The sequence below is a fragment of the Silurus meridionalis genome, chromosome 26 (assembly GCF_014805685.1).
Source record: "Silurus meridionalis isolate SWU-2019-XX chromosome 26, ASM1480568v1, whole genome shotgun sequence".
NCBI lineage: Eukaryota > Metazoa > Chordata > Actinopteri > Siluriformes > Siluridae > Silurus > Silurus meridionalis.
Window position 1 is genome coordinate 4,049,337 of NC_060909.1, and position 21,542 is coordinate 4,070,878.

The 21,542-nt window shown below is 40.8% G+C and overlaps 1 protein-coding gene across 1 annotated transcript; it reads left to right on the forward strand.

The window, feature by feature from the left end:
* The first annotated feature begins 573 nt into the window (after nt 1–573).
* sin3ab (SIN3 transcription regulator family member Ab) lies at nt 574–20,227 on the forward strand. Its single transcript, XM_046840624.1, has 21 exons — nt 574–784; nt 3,796–4,006; nt 4,086–4,259; nt 4,355–4,461; nt 5,567–5,858; nt 6,002–6,253; nt 7,118–7,270; nt 7,356–7,514; nt 7,634–7,720; nt 8,009–8,127; nt 8,452–8,662; nt 8,758–8,874; nt 9,293–9,531; nt 9,736–9,919; nt 11,600–12,167; nt 12,417–12,586; nt 12,757–12,930; nt 13,090–13,182; nt 13,289–13,383; nt 15,581–15,782; nt 19,196–20,227. The coding sequence occupies exons 2-21, from the start codon at nt 3,827–3,829 to the stop codon at nt 19,415–19,417; spliced, it is 3,798 nt and encodes a 1,265-aa protein (XP_046696580.1). The 5' UTR covers nt 574–784; nt 3,796–3,826; the 3' UTR covers nt 19,418–20,227.
* Nucleotides 20,228–21,542: the final 1,315 nt, after the last annotated feature.

Genomic DNA, 21,542 nt, shown 5'->3' on the forward strand with positions numbered 1-21,542 from the left:
GCACTGTTTTTCTTTGCAAGTAGACTATTTTAAGGCGGCGATTGTGTGTAAACTGGCTCGTATACACCCATCATTACAGTTATGATTATTACAGAAGTGGAACTTCAGCTCTGAGGAAGGTTGTAGCTCAGTTGTTAAGGCATTGGACTCTGGATTGGAAGGTTATAGGTTCAAATCCCACCACCAGCAAGCTGCTACTGCTTAGCCCTTGAGAAAGGCCCTTAATCTTCAACTGCTCAATTGTAATTCCCTCTGGATAAAGGTGTCTGCTAAATACAATCAATGTAAAGTATTGTATGCTTTGACTTGTAATGTTTGTTTATCCTGTAAACAAAACTGAGCTACTGTAAACTGAAGCACCCAAATGTCCTTGGATGTGACTGCCTTTATATCCTACTTCAATTCTTACAGGGAAAAAAAACAAGCCATGTACAAAAACCAAGAAGAGAATAATATGCCCTAAACCAGTCAATCACAAGGGGCGGTGGGCGTGTCATCAAAGAGTTTAAGCTTCATAGACTGTCCAATCAGATCGCCCAAGGGGTGTGGTCGCGCCAAAACCACGCCCCATTGTTGAAAATTCGTCCTGGAGGTTGTTTTCCCCGATTTGTTCCAGGTAGCACGCTAGCATGTTCCCGGAGCTCTGGCGCCTTCCCTGTATTCACACATCCAGTTAATTTTACTCTTAAAACAAATCGGTTTTACACAAGATTTACATCTCCGAATCAATCTGAAGTGACTCGAGCGGGACTTATCGAGGAAGACTTTGTTGTCTGCCGTCGAGGTGAGTGTGGGGGATTTTTCCGAACTAGCATGCTAACCAGGTGAAGCATATGGGGGCATCATCGCAGCTCCATAAATCCTAACCTGGGTTATATTTCTATATTTTGTAGGTTCGATTAAGATTATATTCTGCGGAAATAAAAACAATTCCAAACTGCATTACAAATCGGATTATGCATCCCGCTAATCGACTAGCTAGTTAGCCTGCTTAGCATCTTAGCGCGGTTCTAAACCCCTTCAAATCCACCAGTTCGTGTGTAAACATGCGGGGATTTATTTTCCTCTCAAATCTGAACCGATCGATTTAATGTCGGCGAGGAAATAGAAAAGAAGTCATTGAGGCACCAGGACTTCCTGATTTCCCACGCTAGCAAGAAAATAAGCTAGCAAAGATTAGCATGAGAAGAGGTGCTGCTCGGGATATTTCTAACACCAAGTGTCCATAGTTACACGTGATCCGTTTTATTCTCCATAAATGTATTCTGTTTAAATAAATCCGAATTATAATCGTTTCGAATAGTTATATTGATCATATCGGTTATCCATGCTAGCGGCTATTGCTAGCTAGCTAACACACTTGCCCTGGATTTAGCAAACGGTAGCTTGACTGATCTGTGTATAAGATTTGTGTTCTCTCGGACCTGTCAGTTCAAACTAGATTAAAATATTGCAAAATATTTATAATTCGTTATGGATTCGTTGTGATGAATAGTATTGTGATAGCGAATTGATTTGCAATAGCATATCTGGCTAATCTTAACGGGATTTGTTTTTGTTGTTTTGTTTATTTGTTGGGAAAAGGTCTAGAGATGTTTTTTCTTTTTGTCTTCGTTCTTCGTTTGTTTGGGTTCATTTTAGTCTCCTTATGTTATTATGTGTGTGTATTATAGCCGGTTGTGTGGTGCGTAATGGTTGCCAGCTGTCTCGGGCACGGGCCTGGAACCGCGCGCCCGCGTTCACATGCACACGCGTGTACAGTCATAGACGCACATGCACACGCGTACAGACCCGAATAGGCGCACATGCACACGCGTAGAGACGTATAGACACTCGTGCACACAAACATGTACATCGTAGACGCACACACTGACACATGTGCATGCTTAGATGCATAAATGCTTAGACACGCATGCGCACAAATACAGACACCTGTACACGCCTAGACGCATATGCACACAGGTGGATACTGAAGGTATCAGAAGGTAGTGGGTTTAAATCCCGTAAACACACATGCACGCGCCAAAACATCCACAGATGCACATGTTGATGCTTAGACCCCCATAGACACATGCACACTTATACACGCGTGTACGCGCCAAAAGCAGGTCAACTTGTCTGCTTATTGCATGAGGGGTAGCACTTATTACTGCTAAATGAGTGGTTCTGTATAAGGAAGTATTTTTGTTCTTGGATCAGTGATCACACTGACGTGCTCGCCTGTTAGATAGAACACGCTTGGTTGTGTAATTCTGTGTTTGAAAATGCAGATATGTGTGTAGATCATCACGGGATTTACGTGCGAAACTATCAAGCTTTTACACCACGAGCCTATGAATCAAACCGACATAGAACCTTTGGGTTTGAGTTGGTTTTGCTTCACACGGCACACGAAGTACAAAGTAAAGAAAGAAAAACATAGGCCACAAATTGCGCGGTAAACAAGCGGGTTTGTGTATAGAAATGTCACAATGTCTCTAACGCAAAATATCGTGCGCAACCTCTGAAATTGCTAAGTGCCAATATGAATGTTTTAGTGTGAAAATTGCAAAATAGTTCAATACTGTTACATCAACGGGACAGCCGACTTTTTCAATCATATGTGGTTCTTCCGCAAACGTAGAGGCACACAGTTGTAAAGGACGTCTCTGGATGGGGTACAATGACATTTTTTCTTCAATTGAACTACTCTGTTCCAGCATTACAGTACTCCTATGCACAAAGCAAACTCCACGAAGAAAGGCTTTACATGGGTTGGGGTGGAAGCTCTCCTTCGAACACGTTTGGGATGTTCCCCAGGCCTCCTTATCTCATATCAGTATCAGACTTTACTAACACTCTTGTGGCACAGATCTTTACAATCAAAACCTAGTGGAACATCTTCCCAGAAGAGTGGAGGGTTTTATAACAGCAAATGGGGACTAAATAAAAATGTTGTGCTCAAAAAGTATATACGAATTTTATGATCAGGTGTCCACAAACTTTTGTCCGTATGTTAGAGGTCGACCTGTAGCGGATTTTACTGATGCTTGGATCATACTTGTCGACAACGGGTTAATCAAACGATGTTTTTTAAAATGGGACCTGGATAAGTAATAATAACACGCCTTGTAAAATAGTACAGAACCTTTTAAAAAAAAAAAGTGCTTAATTGTGAAAATGTGCTAAATGGAATATATATACGTATAGATATAATTAATAAATAATACATATAATGTAGCACACTGGCTCACTTGTAAAATCAAACAGCAAGTGGATTAATTGTTTCTCCCCTAGAGGCCGCTATTGCAACGCCATCTGTCCGGAAGCCGGAAAAACTATCGGTATGGATTTTTACCGATAGTTCCGGCAACGAGCTATATTTACAAAACCCGACTGATCGGTCGACCTCTAATGCTAATTATGCCGCTGGATGAAATTTGAGTTTTGTCTGTGAGCGTATTTAGCTTTTTGTAGTTTTTGCATTTGTAGGCTTGAGTATAATCTTTAACCTCATATTTGTCTGATATCGAGAATAATTTGTCGATAGAGTAAATATTGAGTTGCAGTGAGTTTCTTATAAATCCTTAGTAACATGTAGCTGATGACTTCTATCAGCTTATAGCGTTTCCTCTGTCTGTGAGCATTGAATTTCATTGGCAGCGTATTAACCGAAAATGTCCAGATGCATATTGTAAGCCATTAATTCCAATTCCATGTATCGCGAGTTTTTGCCGTATCGTCGCTCTCCAGACAGTCTCGCTTCTTTGTTCCGCTCTTCGTAGCTCCGCTCTGATGTACTTCTCACCGTTTCAGATTCCAGCGAGCTGTGAGGTATGAGTACACAATGAAGCGGCGCTCGGACGACCAGGACACAGCATTTGGGTCTCATCGCCGGCTCCCCGCAGGCACCGAAAGCTTTCATCACCGCGTCGTTACCGCCGGATCTTCCGTCTTCGGGGCAGCGTCAGAAACCATGCAGCCCGCTGCTAGCGTGCAGTACTCTCAGGTCCCTCAGACTTTTCAGGTACGTGACAGATGCCGTCTGCACGTCAAGTTTAAGGAGACCGAATGTGTAGTTATTTTCAAAATATTTTCCTTTTCAGTTGCCCTTGTCTCAGAGCTCTGGAGGACACGGGGACAGTCCTGCGGTGCCCGCTGGAGCACATCCTCACGGCCCCGTGGTCCAGCCTACAGGGGCCTCCGGAGGTCAGGGTCACTCTCATGCCCCGCCTGCTTCGGCCCCGACACCAGGCCAGCAGCAGTTCCAGAGGCTCAAGGTACGACTTCGGCCCACGTGTCCACCGGCGTTTCTGCCGTACGTTTTCCGCTGATCGAGAGTGGATTGTGATTTCTCTGTTGTGTGTGGATGCAGGTGGAAGACGCTCTTTCCTACCTGGATCAAGTGAAGCTCCAGTTCGGAAATCAACCTCAAGTTTACAACGACTTCTTGGATATAATGAAAGAGTTCAAATCTCAAAGGTCAGACTGGATCTCCTGGACTTTTGGTTTATATTATATTCAAAATATATATGAAATGTTTTTGTGATTGTTTAATCGGTTGTTTATTTCGATCGGACAGGGTCCACTCTTTTTTTTCTTTTTCTTTCAGGTTTTTTCTTAGAAATAGTTATTAAATTACTGAAGAGCCACTGGTTTAAAAAAGGTGTTTATTAGTGGTGCAACGGATCACAAAACTCAGTTTGTTACAGCAAGGAAACGCCCCCTTTCGTGCGATTCAAATGAATTGGGAGGCTTTTCAAGTTCTTCTGCTCCTCCGCTAGCCGAAGTTGTTGACTGATTAACACGTCCCGTTAACGCGAACACATGACTGCGCCATGCAGTTAAGAAAAATGAATTAAAAAGCGACCTTTTAAAAAAATATATATTTTAAGTTTAAAAACGAGCAATTAATTCGTGCTCGATTCTGATTGGTCAGAAGCTGCTGATACTTTTTTTTTTTTTTTTTATATCAGCCCTGACATTAGACAAATCCCAAGTTTATATTAACGCACTTGTTCTGATACTTTGACAGATAAAAGCTTTCAGCGAGGTTTATTTAGCATTTTGTGAAGGAATCGGCACCTCCTGCGAGTTCGAGGTTTGAAAGGTAAAGTGTGATTCTTTCTTCGCATTTCCCAGCGATGTCAGGAAGCTGCGGTCAGAGCGCAGGGGCAGACATGATACAGTGCCTCTGGAGCACTGAGGGTTAGGGGCCTTGCTCAAGGGCCCTAGAGTGGCCCTAATACTGAGACCTAACGTTCTAGTTTTTTACTTAGAGCCTTAAACACTGAGCTACCACTTCCTGTCAGAGGTAACTTTTCCGACAATCGGAAAAGTTTGGTTTTTGTTTTTCACTTTGTGAAAGACGTAAAGGTGGAGGAATTTGCGATACTTGGAATTTGTTCGTGTTGGTGACTTTGTATCAGAGGGTTAACACTTTATTTCCACTACACATATATTTCATTTGTATAACATGAAATATGTTATCCGAGCACGGATTTGAAGTAATTACCGCTCAATTACATGCCGTAATACTCGCTAGTTATTGACTCACACATCCTGTGTGTTTTCTGTGTGTTCCCAGTATCGATACACCAGGCGTGATTAACAGAGTATCACAGCTATTTAAGGGCCACCCGGACCTCATCATGGGCTTTAATACCTTCCTGCCCCCTGGCTACAAGATCGAAGTGCAGACGAACGACTTGGTGAACGTGACGACCCCAGGCCAGATCCACCACATCACGCCACACGGCATTTCGGTGCAGAACCTCCCGATCACGCAGCCGACTCAGCACCAGAGCCAGACTTCGGCCCCGACCAGCACGGCTGCTCTACCCATGCCTAGCCAGCCCACGCCTGCCAAGATCAGCAAGGTAGCATTTGGAGTATGTTTAGCAGTGTCCTGATTGGTCAAATCAGACAGTAAATCTCACATATTATTGCTTATATCAAAGCAGCATATTTGTTTCTTATTTCTAAAAGACTGACAATGACCCCCCCGCTCCCTCCTCCACAGCCCATGCAGTCTCCTGCCCTGACCCCGACCAGCCAGCACAATCCGTCCATCCCATCGTACGCCTCGCCCCGCTCCCCCTCAGTCCAGTCTCACACGCCGGTGAGCAGCACACCTGCCAGCGCTCCCCCCCTGCAGAACAACCAGCCCGTGGAGTTCAACCACGCCATCAACTATGTCAACAAGATCAAAAACCGATTTCAAGGCCAACCAGACATCTACAAAGCCTTTCTCGAGATTCTGCACACATACCAGGTGAGCGCATGGATGGAGCAGATAAGCAGCACGCATTGAAAAGCGGCAAAATAAAGAGCCTTTATTTTTCCTATGTAAGTGGTGTAGGCATTGTAATCGAGATGTTTATGAAATCTTTCTGGTATTATTTGGGGGGGTAACGATACACAAAATTCACAGTTTGGGACGTACCTCGGTTTTTATCTCACAGTTTGATTCACTTTCGGTGCAGTCTGGGTGGAAGAAATGCAATACATGAGTCATTTTTTAATGCAGTTTATTATTAACGTGTGAACAACAGTTTAAATTTTTTAAAGAATTACAAAAAATTATAATAAAAAAAAGAAATGTATAAAATAAATGAAGAAAGTACACTTTTTTGTTATATTGTTTCAATTGAGTAATCGATTAAATTGGAAGCAAATTAAATTGATTAAATAAAATTAAACACATTGGATAAATTAATACATTTTATTCAACTGGTTACTTTGGAGACAGTTTACATTTAGACCTGATTTTTGGTGATACAGAAGTGTGTGTTTTACATTTTACAAATGTCTTCATTTCTTCCATCCTTCGTTCATTCGCTCCCTCGATATCGTCAGGATTTAATTTTTTAGAAAAAAATTCTTGAAGCTGGACGATTCACAAGATTTCACCCATGTAAAATAATGACACTGTTATACCCCTAATATCAATGTATACTGTTCAAATGTATGTAGTCTAAAACGATCAAATTGCTGCTGAAATCTTTTATTTTTATTTTTTTTTAATAAAAGCTCAAAAAGCCTTTATTAGAGATAATTAAGAGGTGCTGTGCTACAAAGCAGCTACTCCGCCATTACGTATCATTCGGTCTAATTGAAAGAAACGCTATTCGTGCAGAAAGAGCAGCGGAACGCAAAGGAGGCAGGCGGGAACTACACTCCGGCTCTAACCGAGCAGGAAGTGTACGCTCAGGTCGCCAGGCTTTTCAAGAACCAGGAGGATCTCCTCTCAGAGTTCGGCCAGTTCCTGCCCGATGCCAACAGTTCTATGGTAAGCGGTGTGCAGGATATTATACTCTACCCTTGTGTTATTGAGTGCGGCTGGCGATTGATAGAAAATGCTCTTTTCTCTGTAGTTATTGGGCAAAACGGGCACGGATAAGCCCGAGTCTGTGCGCATGGACCCCAGTGGTGTGCTGAAGAGACCTCAGCTCAACAACAACAAGCAGAGATTTAACCAGAATGGCTGCCAGATTCGCAGACACTCCGGGCCTGGTGCTACGCCCCCCTTAAAGGTATGCAATGTGTGTTGTTGTTTGTTTTTTTGCGTTTTAGTAAAGGTGTTGATCACCGTCATAACATAACGGCTTTGTTTGCCAGCTTGAATTTTTGCCTGTTCTGTTGTTATTGACAGAAGAAGCCAAAGTTTTTAGAGAAGGAACACCCAGTGGCTGAAGGCAGCAAATTTGGAATCAGCACCGAATCGTTGTTCTTTGAAAAGGTAAGGCTTTGAAAGATTTTTTTTCTCCCATAGTGGACAAATCAGTAGCCAACCCACAAGAATTCCCAGGTGCTGCCGCTCTCCTAGTAGACGTCTAGGCTAAAACTGATCGCGAGCTAGTTAAGTGCTTCAGGATAGAGACCAGGGATGGAAAGATTGACCTAATCTGTTTTGTTTTTACTTTTAAATGATTCCAAACTTTGGTTTTCTTCGGTGCAGGGGGGGTCAGGCTACTGAGTTTACATGAATGTATTAAGTGATGGCTTATCTAATGCGTTTCTACCTCAGGTGAGGAAAGCGCTACGAAGCTCCGAGGCCTACGACAATTTCCTTCGCTGTTTGGTGATCTTCAATCAAGAGGTGATCTCACGAGCAGAACTAGTGCAGCTGGTGCTACCTTTCTTAGGGTAAGTCTGATCATCTTGAAGCATATTACTGTAGCCCTTGGTGAAAGGGAAACATACCTTCACATGTCATGGTCCTTGAACAGCTGAAGAACGCGCAGGCATGACGGTTTCTCTTCAAGTCACGGCTATTTTCTCAAAGAAGAGCTTTGTGTGTGCAATTCTCAGCCTCTTATACTCATTTAAATGAATGCTCAAAGATCGCTATTGAAGCTACTTTTTAAACACCGCACGATGTTTTTACAGGTTATTTGTGTGTAAGATTTCTTTTGACGTATTTTGCAGAATTTACTAATTTTTTTTATTTGAATCGTCATATTTTCCTAGGAAATTCCCAGAGCTGTTCACTTGGTTCAAGAACTTCCTGGGCTACAAAGAGTGTTCACAACTCGAGAGCTTCCCCAAAGAGCGTGCCACGGAGGGCATTGCTATGGAAATCGATTATTCGTCCTGCAAGAGATTGGGTTCCAGTTACCGAGCTCTGCCTAAGAGCTTCCAGCAGCCCAAATGCACAGGGAGAACTCCGCTCTGTAAAGAGGTTAGTGATCGTGAGCTATTTGTTCTTTTGTGATGGAGATACCATTGGCTTCTTCTGGATTTCACTCAACAAATGATGACATTTATGGCCTTCAGGTTCTGAACGACACGTGGGTGTCTTTCCCGTCTTGGTCCGAGGACTCCACTTTTGTTAGCTCCAAAAAGACCCAATACGAAGAGCACATATACAGATGTGAGGATGAGCGCTTTGAGGTACGAGAGCATTCGAAACATCTAGTCGTACTATTCGTTAATTTGGGGGGGGGTTCCCTGGTGTTGAATCAGAGTCTTGCCCACAGTCGACTGGTATTGAAATCGTGTGTGTGTGTGTGTGTGTGTGTGTGTGTGTGTGTGTGTGTGTGTGTGTGTGTGTGTGTGTGTGAGAGAGAGAGAATTTGTGTGTATTTGCGTTTTTTTTTTTTTTTTTTACTTATTGGGAGAAACCTAGTTGTTCTATGTGAAATCCGACACTGAGCATCCCCGTATAACCAAAATGGCACAATCCTCGTTTCATAGCACCAATTCGACTGTGAGATTGGAAGTCGAATTAGGCTCCTCCTATCAGCTATCTGGGGTCACCCCTACTTCATTGATTTATTGAATGAAGTCTCCAAAAAAAATTTTTTTGCAGCTCGATGTGGTGTTAGAGACCAACCTGGCCACTATTCGTGCTCTGGAGACCGTTCAGAAGAAACTTTCCCGAATGTCAGCAGAAGAACAGGCCAAATTCAGGTTGGACAACACCATGGGAGGCTCCTCGGAGGTCATTCACCGCAAAGCCATTCAGAGGATATACGGGGAGAAGGCTGCAGACATCGTTGACGGCCTCAAGAGAAACCCCGCTGTCTCTGTTCCCATTGTTTTAAAAAGGTAAGATTTGAGATACAGGGCTAAAAAAAACCGAACCAGTTATATGTAACACACATCCCCTGGAAAAAGTTCAAGCAAAGACAAAAAGTGATCCTTAAGCTGTCTAATCTGAGTAAAGTCTCAGATGTTATACTTTGACAGGTGCAGCTCTTTTTTTTTTTTTTTTTAATATGACGGGCATGGACGCCATGACTGTGTTTTCAGACTGAAAATGAAAGACGAAGAGTGGCGCGAGGCTCAAAGAGGCTTTAACAAGATCTGGAGGGAGCAGAACGAGAAGTATTACCTCAAGTCATTGGACCACCAGGGTATTAACTTCAAACAGAACGACACGAAAGTGTTCCGCTCCAAGACGTTGCTCAACGAGATCGAGACTCAGTATGACGAGGTAAGACAAATCCTGTCACATAACCTTTTTGTTTTTAGAGTAAATATATTTGGATGGCTGTACAGCGCAGAATACTTATGTGGCCTGGAAGATCTGGAACTTTAAAAGGCTTGGAAAGCAGCTGTGAAATGGGAAAATAGATCACATTTAATTTGGAGCTGTAGAACAGTGAGTGTGAGAACATTAGTGCATTAAGGTATATTTAGTTGAGTATAGTTATACTAGATTCCCACTGAGGTAGGAGAAGCAGAGGCCAACTGAAGTTAATTCCTGGTATATACAGTACAATCTCGGGCTCTTCAACATCAAATATCACCAATGAAAACCATCCAGGTGATTTCTTTAGTCATGGCTTCTAAACGGCGGTCCTACGTCGTATGGTGAATGAGGTTTAAAGACTACAATCGTCATGGTCTTGCAACCAAAGAAAAAAATTCAGGCCATAAGTATTGCATTCAAACTAAAACAAATGTAACACTCTAAATAAATAAAAACAGTTACATCCAAAATGAATAAAAGTCACCAAGTAAACATCATGCGGTGTCAGTGATTATCCTACTAAATAACGCAACCCGGAAAAACTATCGGTGTGGATTTTAGGACATTGTAGCCATTAGTTACAGCAATTAAGTATCGGTGCCGATTAATTGGCAAATTAATTACTATGATATAGTAAAACAATTAGTATTGATTGTGCTGAAAGGTGCTGAAAATTGATTGCTGTCTTTGAAGACATTGTAATAGTTATCACAAATATTTAGTTTGACTATACATTAGGGCCAGGCTTATCATTTGTGTATGCATACTTTAAGCTTCCTTTTTCAGTACACATAAAATCCTTAATTTGCTCAAGATTAAAAGGCAATTGAAATAATGCAATTGTGATTTGTTTGTAAGTAAAATAATATATATTTTTTTGTGAATATTGGTATAAGTGAAGTATTCAAGGTTGAACTTCAGTGAGCAATATGTTTTAAATAAATGGTAAAAAAAAAAATGCACCCAAATTTTCTAAATTATTCAGGCCCTTGAGTGTCTGACAGTATTGAGCAATTTATTTTGTGTTAATACCAGAGAAATGTTAGCCGCATTCTAACGAAGATTGTGTAATGGCTCGTGTCCGGTTTATGCAGTTTGTACAGATTTGCTGCTGTTGTGTTAAATCATCGATTATTGACTTATCAAATGTGTTGGATGCAAACGATAAAATTGCTTGGGTTTTTTTTATATAAAATGCCTGCTTGTTTAAATAATATATAAAATTATATTTTGCAAAATTGTATAAAAATTCAATAGAATAAATCAATTTAAAGCGGAACACTCAAATTCAAACTTGAACTCAATTCAAATTTCATTATATTGATTAGAATATTCACTTAAATTGATACAAATTAAAGGAATAAAAAAATAAATGGAAGAATAAATGAAATATTTTACATTTGTTTTACTCCATTTCGGTCAAATTTTATATGAAATTTTTTTAACATGTTCTATGTTCTATAGAGTAATATTTACTCTATTTACCAAGAACCTCACACGGGTGGAAAAGTCAGGCGTCCAAAAATGTTTGCCACCTAAAGCATTCTGAAGATTAAAAAAAAACCTTAGAAATATCACGGGACAGTTTTTTAATCGGATTCTTGCTTAACCATACAATCTGCGTTTCTTAATCCCGTGCAGCGGCAGGAGGCATCAGAAGACAACGGCTCCTCTCCAGCAGGCCCTCACATGACTCTGCCCTATGAAGACGGTCAGATCCTGGAGGATGCAGCGGCCCTCATCATCCACCATGTCAAGAGGCAGTCCAGCATCCACAAGGACGACAAGTATAAGATCAAGCAGGTCATCTACCACTTCATCCCCGACATGCTGTTCGCCCGGCGCGGTGAGCTCTCCGACGTGGAGGAGGAGGAGGAAGAGGAGGAGCTGGATCCCGACGACGATGGCGCGAAGAAGCCAAACGGTACGCCTCAGGCCAAATCCAAGCTGCTGTTCAGTCACACGACGCCGGCGCAGCAGAAGCTGAGCGCTTGCGACGAGGCCTACAACCTTTTCTACGGCAACAACAACTGGTACGTCTTCCTGAGGCTGCACCACATGCTGTGCTCCAGGCTGCTGCGCATCTACAACCAGGCCGAGAAGCAGATCGAGGACGAGACCAGGGAGAGGGAGTGGGAGAGGAACGTGCTAGGGTTCAAGAGAGAGAAGAACGAGAGCCCAGCTGTACAGCTGCGCCTGAGGGAGCCCCGTAAGTCAACTTTCATTAAATCTTTTGGAACATCTGGCCTCAAGCGTGGGGGGGGGGGTGAATTCGACATTAATTAGCATCCACTGGGCAAAGTGGAGGCTCCTGACCTGCTGTCCAATGTTTTTAATGTAGCACAATGTTTACAACCTCGACTAAAAACGGTGTGTCCAGGTCAATTCCTTCTTGTCGTTGTATTCAAGCTCAGTGGATCTTCATGATAGGGTGATTTTCGTGCTCATTGTGTTCTAGTGGACATCGACGTCGAAGACTACTACTCCGCCTTTCTGGAGATGGTGCGCAACCTTCTGGACGGGAACATGGAAACATCTCAGTATGAAGATCAGCTGAGGGAGATGTTCACCATCCACGCCTACATCGCCTTCACCATGGATAAGCTCATACAGAGCATCGTCAGACAGGTGAGAAACAGAACCAGGTCCTAGACTTCTTGAATCGATTGGCACAAAGTAGATCGTAAACAATTTTAAATAAAATGCCTGCTTGTTTTATTTTATTTATTTCTTTTTATTTTTTTAATGTCAGTTGTCATTAATTTTGTTGTCCAACCCCCCCTTTTTTTTCTTTCCAGCTCCAGCACATAGTAAGTGATGAGATCTGTGTTCAGGTGACAGATCTTTACCTCAGCGAATGTTCTAATAAAGCAACAGGTGGAACCACGTCCACTCAATCACCCAGGACGGGCGCCGAGGCGAGCTACCAGCGCAAAGCCGAACAGCTAATGGCCGAGGAGAATTGCTTCAAGGTACGCTCGCTGACATTGCTGACATGACACGATGACATTTTCTTTGACGTGTTCGTCGATCATCTACTTTTCATTCCTAGCGTACAAATATTCATACACATGTGTTTATAGGAATTTATTTTTTTACCGTTTTCCGTAACTTTTGCGTGTTTGTTGCAGCTCCTATTCCAGAAGAGCAAAGGGAGCATACAGCTGGCTGTGGAGCTGCTTGATACAGAGGAGGAGAACTCTGATGAACCCATGGAGTTTGAGGTACACCACTCCACAGTAATTACTTGAAAAACGTTGAATTGTTTGTTTGTTTGTTTGTTTGTTTTAAACCCTCACACAAACTGTTTTTTTCCCCGACCCTTTGCAGCGTTGGCCAGATTACGTGGACCGCTACCTGAACACGGACTCGGCGTCGCCGGAGCTGAGAGAGCAGCTCTCCCAGAAGCCCGTGTTTCTGCCCAGGTGAGGCTCAGCCCTGCTCCATGTCCTGAGCCCTGAGCCTAGCATGGCTCAATTCCTAAAGTCCACTTAGCCTCGTAGATACGCGATGGTTAAGCATCGTCAGTGGTCATTTAAGGTTCCGTGATCCATCTCACTCGAACGGTCCGAGTGCGTTCCGATGGCATTGTAGAACTTACGCGATGCAGAAATGTTCAGCCGGTGGTTTTTTTTTTTTTTCCATCCGAACAAGGACAAAGCTCTGTGTTCTGTTTTCTTTCCTGGACATGGCAGTTGTTAGGATGTCCATTTCTGCTGCACTCCAGGACACTTTGGTGATTTTTCTCTGATTCAGCGTGCAGCGAGAAATCACCAAAACGTCCTGGACTCCGACCTCGCAGGACTCATATTTAGTTTATTTATGAATCACGTTGTAAGTCTGATAATAATGTTTTTAGCTTTGCTATTTATTTCTACCATTTATGCTATATATATATATACACACACACACACACACACACACTTTTTTTTCTTTTTTTAAAGATGCAAAATATGCTGCAATATGAATGAATCAGTTCTGACTGCCTTTGTTACAGACTGTGATGCTGAAAGTAACTGGGAAAGAAAAAGAAAAAAAAAGTGCATATAATTTTAATCTTTGTATTTTCAATGTACGTATGATGGAGAACTATTTTTATACCACCATTCTTAACAGATTTGTAATAGTCGCACATTAGCGAATAGGAAAAAAAAGAAAAAAAAGCAGCGAGATTACACTTAAAGCATTTCATTCAATCATTAAGCTTTTTAAAAAACGGAAGACAGACGGGTCAGACGCCTTTCGTTAGAATAATATATATATATATAGCCGAAATAAATCTATGTCTTATGTTCATATAATGATTTTCACAGGAATGATACGAGTGAAATTTCCTCCATGTCATTTGCTTATGTGTGTTTCTATACAATGGTTTTAAGCTCGTTATGATTTCAGGCTTTTCTCAGTGCAAAAAAAAAAAAAAAAAAGCAAAAAAAAAAAAACTCCTGTGTTACATGTTTCAGAGATGCAGTGCGCTCCCGTTGAAGTGTGTGCTTTTGGTTGGGGTTGTAAGTTTACAGAGGGCTGCTGTGGATAGAAGTCTAACTTGCCATGGTGTGTGACTCCCATACAAGCTGTATTTCAGATAGGGAGCTTGTCAATAAAATGCTGGTCTGAATTGTATCCTCAAATGTGCGTGTATTTCTTTCCGGATCTTTAAGCACTTTGCATGGGAGGATGTTTTTTTTTTTTTTTTTTTTGGATTGTATTTTCATTCGTTATATTTTCTGCCCTGGCTTTGCATGTGTGTATCTCAATATGTGCATTGACATTTTTTTTTTATTCATTTCTTTTTTCAATATTAATCATATACAGACTGGCAACTTTTTTTTTTTTTTTTTTTTTTTGCCAGTTTTTGATTGACACATGTGGTGATAGTTGTGTTTATCATTTTTTTTGCCCCCCTTCCATGTGCATCTCGGTGCGTGATTGGGCAGTTTAGGGAATTTAACCAACATTTCATATTTCCGTTGCTTCACAGTTTGCCCTGTAGTACATAATGCGACTGCTGGAAAAGAAAAGAAAAAAAAAAGTTGATTTTTATGCATGGTCATAATCAAGTTTGAACTGCTGCTACTTCCATTAAAGTAACTCACATCGTGGCTTTTTAACTTTTTTCTTATTTTTATTGAGAATTGGCTAGTGCATCTCAATTTCTGTAAAGTGGAGTCCCGAATACAAAATATTCATGGTTTCAGTCCCCGCTCTCACCTGTAACCCGTGCGGTAAGTACATTTCTAATTTTAGTATTTCTTGAAGCGGGGAATTTTTTTCCTTTTTTTTTTTTATTTCCTTTTTTTTATTTTTTTTATTATTATTCTAATTTCTATTTATTTTCTTCCTTTCATAATCTGAATTCGTACTTGATCAATATACGTCTTGCCACGGATGTGTGCCGAATCTCTTGACTCGAACGGAGGTGCACTGTAGACTTTGTACATAATCTCATTTCCGATTATGATTGGGTGTTTTTTTTTGTTTGTTTGTTTGTTTGTTTGTTTTTTCCTTTCTCGTCACACTGAGAGGCCGAGCCTTGGTGCGTGGGATACGTGATGTACTGCAATACATGCTGTGACGGATAACTCGACACTTTAATGCAATCTTTTCCGTTCTGTTCGTCAGGAACCTCCGTCGGATCAGGAAGTGCCAGCGAGGGCAACACGTGCAGATGCGAGAAGCGAGCGAGGCGGCTAAGGAAAGCGCCAACGGTGCGGAAGACCCCAAAATGGAATGCATGTTTAAGCTCAATTCCTACAAGATGGTGTACGTTATTAAGTCGGAGGATTACATGTACAGACGCACGGCGCTCTCCAGAGCTCATCAGGTATGCAAATGATTGTGACATTTAATCTCCCTGTTCCAGATACTGTTTTATTTTTTTATAATATGGAGTAAATCCTTGTTTAAATAGTCGGCGTTTTTAAAGATTCAGTAAAGGGGGCGTGGCTTCTGAATCTTCCAATTTATACAAGCCTGTAAACCTTTTTAACAACTTTTTATACCTATAGCACATTGTGGACACCTGACTATAAGTTTGTGTTTTTTTAACATCCCATTCCACATTTAGTCCTCATTTGTTGTTATAATAATAAAATAAAACTCTTCTTTCAGATTTTGAAGTGTGCTTATGAAGATATGTGCTGGTACTAGGTCAGGTACTGATGTAGGTGAGGTGAGGAGGCCTGAGGTGCAGTCATACTAATAATTGGGTTGCCATTACCAGACTATTGGGTCTGTTTAGGAATCAGAATAGGTTTTATTGCAAGGACACACAAATGGAAATTGTTTTGTTGACGGAAGCTTCTAGATACAACATTTCAATTACAGCAAGGATAAAAGTTTCAGCCATAGTGATATGCAAAACGAATGGGTTTTTTTTTTTCTCTAAGAGAATAATCCAGTTTTGTATTTCAATTCTGGCTTTCAAGATGCCGTAGCAATATTGAAAGCTTTATTGAGACTCTCTATTTCTATATATACACCTGACCTTTTCAGCCATATAGTGGAATATGTTCCACTGGAACATCTTCACAGAAAAGTGAGGGTTAATATGAGAACTCAATATATTGGGGACTAAATGTGGAATGGGATGTTCACGTTTTATTCAATTCAATCCACAACACTATGGTGTGTGTGATTTTATATATATATATATACACAGGGAGTGCAGAATTATTAGGCAAGTTGTATTTTTGAGGATTAATTTTATTTGAGGATTTAATTTGAACAACAACCATGTTCTCAATGAACACAAAAAACTCATTAATATCAAAGCTGAATATTTTTGGAAGTAGTTTTTAGTTTTAGCTATTTTAGGGGGATATCTGTGTGTGCAGGTGACTATTACTGTGCATAATTATTAGGCAACTTAACAAAAAACAAATTCATACCCATTTCAATTATTTATTTTTACCAGTGAAACCAATATAACATCTCAACATTCACAAATATACATGTCTGACATTCAAAACCAAACAAAAACAAATCAGTGACCAATATAGCCACCTTTCTTTGCAAGGACACTCAAAAGCCTGCCATCCATGGATTCTGTCAGTGTTTTGATCTGTTCACCATCAACATTGCGTGCAGCAGCAACCACAGCCTCCCAGACACTGTTCAGAGGTGTACTGTTTTCCCTCCTTGTAAATCGCACATTTGATGATGGACCACAGGTTCTCAATGGGGTTCAGATCAGGTGAACAAGGAGGCCATATCATTAGATTTTCTTCTTTTATACCCTTTCTTGCCAGCCACGCTGTGGAGTACTTGGGCGTGTGTGATGGAGCATTGTCCTGCATGAAAATCATGTTTTTCTTGAAGGATGCAGACTTCTTCCTGTACCACTGCTTGAAGAAGGTGTCTTCCAGAAACTGGCAGTAGGACTGGGAGTTCAGCTTGACTCCATCCTCAACCCGAAAAGGCCCCACAAGCTCATCTTTGATGATACCAGCCCAAACCAGTACTCCACCTCCACCTTGCTGGCGTCTGAGTCGGACTGGAGCTCTCTGCCCTTTACCAATCCAGCCACGGGCCCATCCATCTGGCCCATCAAGACTCACTCATTTCATCAGTCCATAAAACCTTAGAAAAATCAGTCTTGAGATATTTCTTGGCCCAGTCTTGACGTTTCAGCTTGTGTGTCTTGTTCAGTGGTGGTCGACTTTCTGCCTTTCTTACCTTGGCCATGTCTCTGAGTATTGCACACCTTGTGCTTTTGGGCACCCAGTGATGTTGCAGCTCTGAAATATGGCCAAACTGGTGGCAAGTGGCATCTTGGCAGCTGCACGCTTGACTTTTCTCAGTTCACGGGCAGTTATTTTGCGCCTTGGTTTTCCACACGCTTCTTGCGACCCTGTCGACTATTTTGAATGAAACGCTTGATTGTTCGATGATCACGCTTCAGAAGCTTGGCTATTTTAAGACTGCTGCATCCCTCTGCAATATATCTCACTATTTTTGACTTTTCTGAGCCTGTCAAGTCCTTCTTTTGACCCATTTTGCCAAAGGAAAGGAAGTTGCCTAATAATTATGCACACCTGATATAGGGTGTTGATGTCATTAGACCACACCCCTTCTCATTACAGAGATGCACATCACCTAATATGCTTAATTGGTAGTAGGCTTTCCAGCCTATACAGCTTGGAGTAAGACAACATGCATAACGAGGATGATGTGGTCAAAATACTCATTTGCCTAATAATTCTGCACTCCCTGTATATAGTGTGTTCTGTTCATTTTATGAGTTTCTCAGTAGCTCCTGGTTCCGTAACATCAACTGTAGAAAGGACATTACTCATAATCGTACATTCCACTGCTCATGTTAGTTCTCACTCTCCAGTGTTTTGTATTGTTTAGAAGATTTATAATCACACTCTTGTCACCCAAATGATGATGGTTTACCTTTTTGAGTCTGGTTCCTTTAAAGGTTTCTTCCTCATAACATCTAAGGGAGTTTTTCCTTGCCACAGTTGCCCCCAGGCTTCATCAGGGATAAACACACATCATTCGCTTTAATTCTTATGTTCTATAAAGCTGCTTTAAGACATTGTCCATTGTGAAAAGCGCTATAGAAATAAACTTCACGTGTGTGTGTGCGCATATATATATATATATATATATATATATATATATATATATATATATATATATATATATATATATATATATAGACCAATCAGACATAACATTATAAGATTATAACATTATGGGTGGTGAAGTGAAGAACACTGATGATCTCTTCATCGTGGCACCTGTTAGTGGGTGGATTTATTTATTAGGCAGCAAGTGACACTTTCATCCTCAGAGCTGATGTTATAAGCAGGAAAATGGGCGACTGTAAGGATTTGAGCGAGTTTGACAAATTGTGACATCTAGACGACTGAGTCAGAGCTTCTCCAAAACTGCAGCTCATGTGGGATGTTCTGGTCTGCAGTGGTCAGTATCTATCAAAAGTGCTCTAAGGAAGGAACAGTGGTAAACCGGCGACTTGGTCGTGAGCAGCCGGAGCTCATTAATGCATGTGGGGAGCGAAGGCTGGTCCGTGTGGTTCGATCCAACAGACGAGCAACTATAGCTCAAAATGCTGAATTTGTTCATGCTGTTAATGCTCGACAGGTCAGGAAAAGTGGGACACAATATTCCAATATTCAGCAGGTGGTCTTAATGTTATGCCTGATTGGTGTATTTTTCTAATACCGCTATAGTGTGATAATCCTTTGTGTCTATTTCTGTTTCCAGTCCCACCAGCAAGTTAGCACACGGCTGCACCAGCGCTTCCAGACCTGGCTAGACGCATGGAAAAAGAATCATGTGACCAAGGAGATGGCCACCGACAATCACAGGTGGCTGATGGGAGAAAGCAAAGAGGGGATGCGGCCATGTAAAACCAGCTGTGAACCTTGCATCTCTCACCACCAGACCGTCAACAGATACCGGGTCACCTATAGCAGCACTCCATAACATCTCGTGGCATCGCAAAGAGCTGGTCCTTTTTTTCTTTTTTTTTTGTCCTCATTTTTTGGAATTTTTTGTCCTCACAAACACTATCAGGACTCAGATTTTCAGAATAAATAGACAGAAATGCACTGACGGTGAAGAAAACGTGCAGCCTGGCGTACATTTTTTGCAGGTCAATGTAAATGGGTTTGTGCACTTCGATATTTATACACCCCTGATGATGATCAGGTATTAACGGTTATCTGAGACACCAGCTTCAAAATCTGACAGCAGCCACAGTATATCTGAGGATATTGTAAATAACTTTGTATATACTCCAGACTGTTTATATTCTAATAAACCTTATAATGTAGTTTACCTTTTAGACTTTATTATCTTAGCAGATGTGACTGATGCTGGTCTGTATATTATAAACAATTTCCTTTTTTTTTTTTTTTTTTTTTTTTAACCAAAGGATTTTCTTATTATATATATATATTTTTTTTTCCTTTTTGCAATTTTTTGCCCACCATCATCCTGTCGTGGTTTTGATTCATCTGGACTTTTAAAGAATGTTGAATTTTTCTTTGCTTCCTCCCATTTGAAGGATTCTTTACTCAAACGTATTATGGACATTAGTGACACTGCCCGTGCTGATCTGCAGTAATCCTGAGTAGAAATTAGAAAATCTTCACTGTTTTTCACTTTTTTTATTTTTTTGTTTTTGTTTTTTTGCATCCTATTTTTGTCCGGAAGTATGAAAAGTTGTTTTTTCTTGGTGCACCATCCGGTGATGACTGCTGAGACGTCCTTAAAAGCATATATATATATATATATATATATATATATATATATATATATATATATATATATATATATATATATATATATATATATATATATATAGAAAAAAAAAGTGATGGCATGTTTCTATGTTTTCATGTACAGACTTTTGTATTATTCATTATTGTTTTAAAGATTGAAATAAATGAAAGTAGTTCACAGTATAATTCACAGGAAAATGAAAAAAATGCACGTCTAATGTCCTGATTTTTTGTTTTTCTTATTATTATTTATTATCCAGATTTTTTTATTTTTAGCTCCGATTTCCATTCCAGCTCAAATTGAAAAAATCGAGCGTTTTATCACGGCGGTAAAACTGCTTATAAAAAGTGACCTGTTTCTCTTATAGATGAATGAATGTTGGGTTTAAATGAAGCTCGGTTGGAACTGTTTTCTTACACTCAACCTTTAACAGTAGAACCGTTCTGAAGTCAAATCTTTGGATATCCCTGCTGTAATTGTGTACAAACAGCAGGGGGCGTGTTAGGACTGGTTTATTAGTCAGGACAACAAGCAACGTCTAATTTTGCACGTTTTTTCCCCCCATATGTATACATCATATATAACATTTAAACCACTGAATAACAATGATATGTTGTATGCTGTGTGGCCAAAAGTATTGGGACACCTGACACTTTTTGTCTTTTTTTTTTTTGGTTGTTTTTGTATCGAAGGGTATACGAGCTTTTGCGATTAACTGTAAACAATTTTTCATTGCATTCATTGTATACAAACTGCAGATGTAGAGTTATAAGAAATTTCTCTACTGTATGGCCAAAAGTATTGGAACCCTGGACTTTTCCAGCCGTGTGTGGTTCTTCTCCAAGTTGTTCCAAAATATCGGATGTCTTTGGAGCATTAATACGGCCAAACCTGTTCCAGCACGACAGTACAAAGCAAGATATGTTCTACATATTTTGGAGTGGAAGATCTTGAGTGGCCACATTTGGGATGAATGTGAATGCTGACTGCACCCCAGGCCTCCTCACCTCACCTACATCAATACCCAGACTTTATGAACACCCTGTTGGCTGAATGAGCACAAGTCTCCTCAAGCACAACTCCAAAATCTAGTGGAACATCTTCCCAGAAGAGTGGCGTTTATAACAGCAAATAGGAAATCAATTTGAAATGATATGTATCTTTTGGTCAGGTGTCCAGAAACTTTGGTTCATATACATAAAGCATATGCACTGTACAGTATCAGGTCTATAATCAGCTGGTTATATGAACACCTTTGGGGATGATTTGGAATGTTGTCACTCCTGGACCCTTTAAACCCCTCCACTTTTCAGTTCTATGCCAT

What these genes read in the sequence shown, in the direction of transcription:
- sin3ab (XM_046840624.1), top strand. Translation starts at nt 3,827, where the DNA reads ATGAAGCGGCGCTCGGACGACCAGGACACAGCATTTGGGTCTCATCGC. An exon ending in GTTCCCATTGTTTTAAAAAG is followed by an intron (nt 9,532 to 9,735) that starts GTAAGATTTGAG and finishes CTGTGTTTTCAG; the next exon opens with ACTGAAAATGAAAGACGAAG. An exon ending in TCGAGACTCAGTATGACGAG is followed by an intron (nt 9,920 to 11,599) that starts GTAAGACAAATC and finishes AATCCCGTGCAG; the next exon opens with CGGCAGGAGGCATCAGAAGA.